The sequence below is a fragment of the Toxotes jaculatrix genome, chromosome 18, assembly GCF_017976425.1.
Source record: "Toxotes jaculatrix isolate fToxJac2 chromosome 18, fToxJac2.pri, whole genome shotgun sequence".
Lineage (NCBI taxonomy): Eukaryota > Metazoa > Chordata > Actinopteri > Toxotidae > Toxotes > Toxotes jaculatrix.
Window position 1 is genome coordinate 19,040,763 of NC_054411.1, and position 8,985 is coordinate 19,049,747.

At 41.1% G+C, this 8,985-nt stretch overlaps 1 protein-coding gene across 1 annotated transcript; it reads left to right on the forward strand.

Moving 5' to 3' along the window:
* Positions 1 to 993: 993 nt before the first annotated feature.
* On the forward strand, positions 994 to 8,496 carry LOC121199071 (homeobox protein Dlx3b-like). The gene is made up of 3 exons (XM_041063528.1): positions 994 to 1,718; positions 4,282 to 4,466; positions 5,751 to 8,496. Exons 1-3 carry the CDS (start codon positions 1,370 to 1,372, stop codon positions 6,210 to 6,212), a joined length of 996 nt encoding a protein of 331 aa, XP_040919462.1. The 5' UTR covers positions 994 to 1,369; the 3' UTR covers positions 6,213 to 8,496.
* Positions 8,497 to 8,985: the final 489 nt, after the last annotated feature.

Here is an 8,985-nt window from a genome sequence, read left to right on the forward strand (position 1 = left end):
GGAAAAGGGACTTGCAGGTTTTTCCTTTCTTTTCATTAAGCCTCTCTGTGCTCCTCTCATGTGCCATCATCATGTGAGGTTTGATATATTTTTTTTCCATGAAGCAATATGGATAACATCAGTGTCATTTCTCTTGTACTCAGTTGCCAGCAGTTGCATAGGCTACACCACTGATGGCCACCCAGGGGTGCTTCTTCTGTAGGCAGGGTGGTATGTTTAAAGATTGTACAGTAGCTCATTTAAAAAAAGAAAATTTGATTTAAAAAAAAAAACAACCACGTATTGAGTCTGCCTGGACACCTGAGCGGTGTGCAATGTGAGTCCGACTGCATGAAAATCAGGTAAAAGCAGAGAAGCCTCAGCAGATAAGTAATGTAGCAGCTCTCTAACAGTACTGAAGGAATGTTTGAAATGGACAGAGAGGAGTCAGTGACACCTGGTGGTCACATCAGGTCACTGAACTGAATTAAACTCAACCTTTCAGGCAGAGGGAAATTCCTTCCTTCTCCTTACTGTGTTCAAAATGTATTTTTGTTGCAGGTATTTTTTTTAACTTTGTGGAAGTTTTTCTCCTTGTATATCACCATTATGTGTCCCTGCAGTGTGTCCTCTGTGTTTTATACACCTACAGTTTACTGTAGGTTTACTGTGGGCTGTTTCTCCTCCCTGAGGCATGGGAGAAGCCCGAGGCCCGAGTCAACACATGTAAAGAGGGAAAAGCTTTTTTTTTTTTTTTTTTTTTTTTTAAATAAGCCTTAATTAACTGTAAATAACTCCCAACATGGGTCGACAACAGCACTTGGCTCTGCATCTGCATTTGAATGGGAGGCAGCACTGTAAAGCTTAAGCGTAAACACTCCTTATCACAACACCATTATGCACGGCTGGGTTGGTAAATCTTTATTCCGTTGAGAATCTCGGATGCTGTAAAGCCTTCAAGATATGTCCAAGTAAATGTTAGTTAGAGGACTTTTTACGGGCTTGCCAACTGTTTATGCGCTCTGGTGCAGGCCCGAGGAGAGGCTTACTGGAGGTTTCTGTGGGGAGAAGAGGGAGCCAGACAGGCGACAGTCAGCGCTGTCTTGGCCTCAGGGCAGAGGCAGGGAGCGAGCAGGCGAACCAATGAGAAGGAGACATCCACTCCCCTCAGTCCTGCCCGGCTTGGCTCAGCTCGGCGCGCCCTGTAATTAGGAGCTCTAGTTGGGTTGGGCGCCGCCACGGTGGACAGCCTGGCTGCTGCGTCAAGGGAGTTTGGGAACGCCAGCTCCAGACTGCGTGTGGATTTCTGAACACTGCTGGTTTCAGAGTTTAGAGCAGGAACACAGGAAAAAAAAAAAAGAAAAAAGAAAAAGCAAAAGAAATCCTGAAAATGAACGGGCAACCCTCACCTGTGTTCGAGGAGAAGAAACCCTCGCTCCCCGTGGCTGGGAGCTCCATCTCGGCCACCAAGGATTCCCCGACCCTGCCGGAGTCCTCATCCACAGACATGGGCTTCTACAGCGGCCAGAGCGCGCTCCACGGCTCGCCGGATTTCTACCCGGCACAGCAGCCGTACTCAGCTCAGCACATGAACCCGTACGCATACCACTATAACTTGAACGGGATGGCTCCCGGCGGTGCGTACCCTGTTGGCAAGACAGAGTACCCGTACCCTCATGCAACATACAGGGAGCACGGTGCGTTCAGCAGGGAGGTGCAGTCAGCGATGCAGGACAGTGGTAAGTTAAAGCACTACCAAAAAAAAAGTTGGAATTTATAATGTATAAATGTTTCATTTCATGAACTCCAGCTCCTCTACATTTCTGTCCAAGCCCGAAAAAAGCTGCACTTACCACCTGATCATTCGAAAAGAAAAGAAAAAAGAAAAGGAAAAATAGGATTTTTAGGCACCAGGGAAATTAAGTTTTTATTTTTATTTTTTTCAGTTTTCCGCTGCGTCTCTTTACACCACATTTCATACATATGTTTGGAGCGTTTAGCTGATGCTGTCTTGATCTTGAACATTTGACTTTCCATCATTAGAGGATGTTAGAAAGGAGCAGGACTCGCAGAACACCGACTATTTATGTGAGGTACAAAGCTCGCTTCATAAAAATGAGTTATTGTTGTATTGTTAAACTAATATATAAAACTATAACCAAATGAATAATTCAGCTGTGTTAAAGTGCAGCTGCAGACGTAGCATTCACTGATATTTATTTACATTATAAAGTGTAGATATTTGAAATAGTTTTATTTTCTCAGGAATACCAGGGTTCAGGGTTAAGGCTTTGGATGGACCTCTGGAATCAGGGTGAGGTTTTGCAGTCACCTCCTGCTAAAAAGGTCGGAAACTTTACTTGGCTCAACTCAGGATGCCATTTATTGTCAGTGGATCATCTTCTGGTTTTACGTGCCGGGGACGACACAGATTTGCAGTTGAATTTCTATAAATGTGAGTGGGATTTTGTACAAGTATTTGTCAAAGAAACAGGAGCTCATTCCAGGCGAGATGAAGGGTCTGTCTGCAGATCAGCACGTTTCAAAGAGAAGACCATTAAATTTGATGGACACACATTCACTGGGTTATTGTTTTGTCTTGTTTTGACATCGTGAGTCACAGTAAATGGAAGCTCTCTGGAAGCTGTCCTGTTTATCATCTTGTCTTTGAACTTCTTTGAGATTTTATTTTGATAGAAACATAGTAGATCAGCCTTAAGGCCTTTGGATTGAAGCCATGGCCTAGTTCTATTCAGTGCTTCTTCAACTTCCCTTTACACACAGTTGGTTTGTGTGCACTAAATAGGCAACTTAAACATAAAGAAGCTCACTGTACAACAGTGTGTATGACAAAATAAAATGGTTAGAAACTTAATGATATTACATAATGTCAATATAAACTCAGTACTCAGATGCTGTGATAATACTACAAAAGCATAAAGGTCAACATTTTGAGCAAACTAACATGACCTGACTTTTCAGTTCTGCCATACTGGGTTCAAAAGCTTTTTCCTTTGGCTCCTTTTCGAGCTTGGAAGGTGTCTCTGTGCAAACTACAGAGGAAAAAAAAAAAAAGACAAACTCGACAGACTGGTGTACTGTTTTTGACATTCCAGTTGGGAGTTGACTGCTGGAAATGGCCTCAGGGGACTTTGGCCCACAGCCACGCACATCAGGTGTCACGACATGTCAGTCAGCCTTGGCCTTTGAATCATCCAACAAGGACGGCTCCTTATCACGCAAGGCCCGTGGCCACGCCCTGATGAATAAATAAACAAACCAAAACATAAATAAACCAAAACATAAATAGGTGAATGATTGTTATTTGGTGTTTTTTTTAAAATATAAATATCTAAATAGTAGAAATACTAAGGCCATGAGTCCAGGGCCTCCTGAAGTAGCCCCCAACCCCTCTTAAAAATGGACATGACACGAAACAGAAAAGTCTTTCCTTTTTGGTTTTTTATTTAATTTGGATTTTTTCTTATTTATTTGATTTAAATTAACTGTTGATTATGTTGTTGTTGTAGCTATTTTTAACTCCTGTAAATTGCATCTCCCTACATGAAGGTCTAAACACTGTTTCAAAGCATAACCCCAAATTAAAAGTCTGGCTGCTGAATAGTTTTTTGTTTTTTTCTTTTGGTCTGAAAGAAGTCAGTAAATATGCTGAGTCACTTTAGTTACACTTTAGTTTAATCTGCTCACTAAATAATATAAATGATGTAAATGCCCAAATATATGAAATTACTATTTCACACAAATTACAGAGAGATTTTATGGTTAAAGATATATATATATTTTTTAAATAATGTGCCATTTCCAATTTATGGCAATACATTCTAAATGTGCTGATCAAATGTAAATAAAGACATCTGAGTAATGTTGGTTGTGTCTCTACAGGAAAACACACACAAAAACAATCAGATACAAGAATAACAGCGTAAACAGGGAAGGATGTATACAAGCGTGGCCTCCAGGCAACATGAAAAGCACCTATAAATCTCTGTCTCCCTCCCCGGCTGTGGGAGACACTCAGACCAAAATTATAAGTTCAGAGTGCAGAATTTCTTTGAAATTTCGGGGTTGTAGCAGCCGTGGCTATTTTTGTGCTACAACATCTCTGCACAGAATGTAATGTAGAGACCCGATACAAGTTAATGGCATTGTTTGAAGGAAAATACTTTCATTGTTTGAGTGAAAAAAAAAAACCCAAACTCATAATTGCTGTGTTACATTTTGTGAGATCCCTACAGGAGTGTTAGAGGAAAATTAAATGGCTTTAACTGTTCCCTCTCCCAGTGAAAGAAGAACCAGACATGGAGGTTCGGATGGTCAACGGGAAGCCCAAGAAGGTGCGCAAGCCACGGACCATCTATTCCAGCTACCAGCTGGCAGTCCTGCAGAGGAGATTCCAGTCAGCCCAGTACCTGGCCCTGCCGGAGCGGGCTGAGTTGGCAGCACAGCTGGGCCTCACACAGACACAGGTCAGGCTGCAGGGAACGCCATCCAGTCCAGTGACAGAAATATAACACAATGCAGTGATAATTAAAGGAGGCTATGTCTGAAAATTGCAGGTGTAAACACTGAAAACAGACTAAAATGTCTTAAAAATTTTTACACACGAGATATTGACCGAGAGCTGCCATTTAAGTTGAAATCCTGAAAGGATCTGAAGTGTGTTTTTAGGTGTACGAACTGAGAGCAGCTGCGATCAGTTGAAGTGTAATCACAGAGAGAATTTGAACTGTTCAATTTCAAGTTTAAGCAGTTGAGTTGTCAGTTTGTGACAGTAGTTGAAGAAACATTCAAAGGCTAAGCACTGAAAGGAACTGAAGGAAGTCTAATCGGGAAAGATGACAGCCACTGTAAACAATGACAGTAAATGAATTATGAAGCGTCACAGATACAGTGCAGTTTAAGTGCACTGTAAAAAAAAAATGAAGTGTCAGTTGATATGTAGGGATGGACAGCAGTTTAACTGTCCGTTGCAGTATTTGAGCTGTCATTTGAAACTTAAAAACTAGCTGAACTGTCGGTTTATGAAGTAAAGGCTGAAGAGCCACAGAAAATTGAAGTTTGTGCACAGTAAATAGTCAGTAGTGTCAGTGAGTAAGTGTCAATCCACACCAAAGCAAAAACACTGAGGAGATGTAAAAAGAGCATGAAACCTGAACTGGGCAGATGAGAAGAGTCTGGTCTGATATGATACTGGTTTAAAGTTAGAAAGAATATACTAAAATATCCTTTAAATGATCTATTAAAGTAACAGAACATACTTAAATATATTACCATACTAGGTTCTGCTAAGATAAGTAACGGTTCCTGGATAGTGTCTTTATGGAGGTTAAATATTACTTCATAGCTGTCTGCCTAATGACTAACAGAAAAAAAGGAGGAAAAAACTGTCAATTGCTGTTCAGTAGTTACATTTGAAGAATAAAATAGATCAAGAAGCTGAAGTGAAAATGAGTGGGGAAACAAACTGAATAAACCAAAACAAAACAAAACAATGAGCTAAAAGAGGCTAAAAAGCAGAAAAACACTGAGTGCAGCTTTAATGTTGCTCTCAACAACCTTAACAATATTAACAATGGATTGCATGACCAGGTTTGATGTGGAAGACAGAATTATCCACTGACTTTGCTGTATACCTGCAGCTCTATGGTGCGTTTTAGTGTCTTTCAGCATTTTTGCCAGAAAAGTTTCATTTAAGTTTGCTCATTGAGATTTCTTTAAGTTGCCTCCACTTTTAATGTTCTTCCCTCCAGGTCAAAATTTGGTTCCAGAACCGTCGCTCCAAGTTTAAGAAGCTCTACAAGAATGGAGAGTTTCCACTCGGGGAAATTCCTCTTGAGCATAGTCCAGACGCCAGCGATTCCATGGCCTGCAACTCTCCTCCATCTCCAGCTGTGTGGGAAACCAACAGCAACAGTAACAACAATAACAACAACAGCAGCAGCAACAATAGCAGCAACAGCAACACAAACAGCAGCGGCAGCAGCAGCAGCGGCGGCAGCATCAAAAATAATGCAATGCTGGATCCTACCAGCAGGGGGCAGGGTCCCTATCAGCCTCCAGTTGATTCCTCACCCACCTACATGGGGGAGTATACACACCAGAACTGGTACCAGCAGCCAGGTGCACATTTAGGTCTGCCACCGACGGGCCCGACGCACCACACACCATCAACAGCGCCGTCAGCCACACAGAGTATGGGAGCCGTTTACTGAAACTCTCATTTCTGGACTCTGGCTGAACGATTTGAACGGAGCCCTGTGCTTAAACACCGGGGGGATTTTATGGATGATGGAGTGGAGCGCTGTTGTGACCAGAAACACCTGACAGTGATCATCAGACACGAGTCATGACTGTAAAACCTGACACACATGTGGTAAAACAGCCTTTTCTGCAGTAAATGTGGATTGAAAAAAAAAGTGCTGGCCTCAGTCACCCTGTTGTTCTCCTCTCTGGAGTTTATAAACCCATAACATCGAGGTTAGAACAGAGCCTGGGAATGACTGATGTGGGTTTTTCAGAGCTGAGACTGATACTGACATTTTTATTTCAAATCACTGATGATATTTTCTGTATTTAATATGTTTAATATGACCATATTTATGTTAAAAACTTCTGAAATCCTTCTCCTGGAAATGGCCCTTGACACAACATTTTCACAGTAAAACTGAATTCTACTGAAATTCTCCCAGTGAATTGAAACCCAGCACATTTTACAGATTTTTTTTTTTTTTTTTTTTTTACAGAGAACAGGTCTGTAACTGTGATTAGTCACTATGTTAAGGGTGGACAACACTGAAAGGCTGATAACCTTTTAAAATAAAACATCAATATCGACCCGACGGAGGAATCAAACCCTGGAGAAGCGATTAAATAGGGTTTTAAAAAAATACAAACCTTCAGTCACTGAATTAGTTAGAAGTTAATTTCCACCAGGGAGAACATCATAGACTGAACAACACAACCAAACATTGTTTGCGTCCATCTACATTTTTTTTTTTTTTGTGTAAAAATTCTTTTCCCTACAAAACATGGTTCTGGCTGATAAAAACAGAACTGTACGTGGACGTGAATGCTGGGATTAAATATGTACACACAGCAACAGGCAAGAACATCATGAAGAGCCAACAAGTGAAACTGTAGATTCAAAGTCGAACTTTTAATTTCATGTCATCTAGATGAGGATTGAATAGAGCAAATATGTGACTGCGATATTTTTCTGTCCCCGAGTCTGCAACTATCATCATTATGACTTTGTAAAAGGGAAACTCCACCAGTTTCACACATCAAAGTCAGTTTGCAGGTGTTGGGGAGTCCTACTGTGTATGTGAAAAGGTTGTATAAAACCTTTTGTGTGTCCAGAGGGAGCAGCACGAGTCTGATCAGCTGCCTCGAGTGAAGTCACTTTAGTCAACGTCTGTGGGTCCTGAAGGGTATAAGCTTCTGTAGCCCCACTGCTCCCCCACGGCTACATGAGCCGCTATTTGCATAACACCCCTCAATCTGAGACCAAACTGTGAGCAGTTGAATTGCATTGTGTCCATAGGTGCCAGGTTTTGGCATGGAAGAGGAATACATGGAATAAAAAAGATTAGAGTTTTTTTTTAAACTGTCCATCATGAGTCCAGCAATGTTACAGGAGTACTCTGTTAAGGGCCTGTAAAAGTCGATTACATGTACTCAAAGGTGTTCACACTACTGCAAAATATTTTGCTTTTTCAGTTTCTTCCCTCCCATGTGACCTTGAGCTGATGTTTTATAATCACTGTGAAAAGGAAAAAGCCTTATGAAATCACATTTTTCAAGTCAGACCACATGGACATCTGCTACAAAATTGGATCCCCAAGGCTTGAAGACTTGAGTTTAATTTGTCAGTGTTGCTATGAGAGAATGTCCAAGTATCCGCATAATGTCAGCAGCAGTTTGGCTCAGCCAGTTTTGGGATGAAGGACGACGACACAGCGACGGAAACAAAGCAGAACCAACTTTTCGGATTTATACAGGATAATTTGCTTGCTGTCTTTCATTAGACTGCCTCTACTTTTTTAATGCACATTTTCTGTTTAAAAAAAATGTTTAATCTCCGACTCAAAACTGAGATAACCCTAATGATGTCACTATGACATCACCAGGGTCATTTTCTCAGAGCTATCAAAGCCTCTCCAGCTGCTACAGAAAACACTGCGCAGCTGTTTTTGCAAACTGTGTCATGCTCCGCCATGACAAGTAATCCGATTGCCATGTGTCAGATTGTTGGAGTGGCCCTTTAATTCCTAACTACAAGGCCCTGACATCTGTAAAAATATCCATCAAGAGCAAAAGTGATCGTGAGTTGGTAATTAAACATTTAAAAAATAAGTTGTATATATTGTACTAACGTGCTGTACTCAGGTCTTTTTATTTATAGAGTAAACTGTAGATCAAAAGTGGCACAACAGTTTGTGCCTTAAATGCATTTGTTTTTCAGAGAATTAGTAAAAAAAAAAAAAAATGTTTACATTTGAATCGGCTGCTAGCGTATTATTTTCTGCATGTATTTACGTGTGAAGACAGTAAACACACACACACAAAAGGAGTTTAATGTTTGCTGACGGTGCTTTCCTGGTGAGCCTGTCAGAGTGAGTCAGACACAGGTTGCACACATCTATATATTACACACACACACACACACAGAGTGCGTGTAAAGGAGGTTGTGGGAGGTGACAGTGCAGCAGACACTCTGGAGTCTCTGGATACTAATAACACACCTCTGACATGCAGAGAGAGGGGTGTACACTGCTTTCATGTGGCACAGAGTTAGAAGGGGAGGAGAAATGTTTGTGTGTGTGTGTGTGTGTGTTTAAATGTCTTTCTGTGGTTATGTGAACAAACTTTGTATCGAAACCATTATGAGGACATTTTAGTTAGTGCTTTTTGACAGTTAAGACTTGGTTTTAAGATTAGGGTTAGAATTGGTTTTTGCTTAGGGATAAAGTTAGGGTTAGGCGT

What these genes read in the sequence shown, in the direction of transcription:
- LOC121199071 (XM_041063528.1), top strand. Translation starts at nt 1,370, where the DNA reads ATGAACGGGCAACCCTCACCTGTGTTCGAGGAGAAGAAACCCTCGCTC. An exon ending in GTCAGCGATGCAGGACAGTG is followed by an intron (nt 1,719 to 4,281) that starts GTAAGTTAAAGC and finishes TCCCTCTCCCAG; the next exon opens with TGAAAGAAGAACCAGACATG. An exon ending in TGGGCCTCACACAGACACAG is followed by an intron (nt 4,467 to 5,750) that starts GTCAGGCTGCAG and finishes TCTTCCCTCCAG; the next exon opens with GTCAAAATTTGGTTCCAGAA.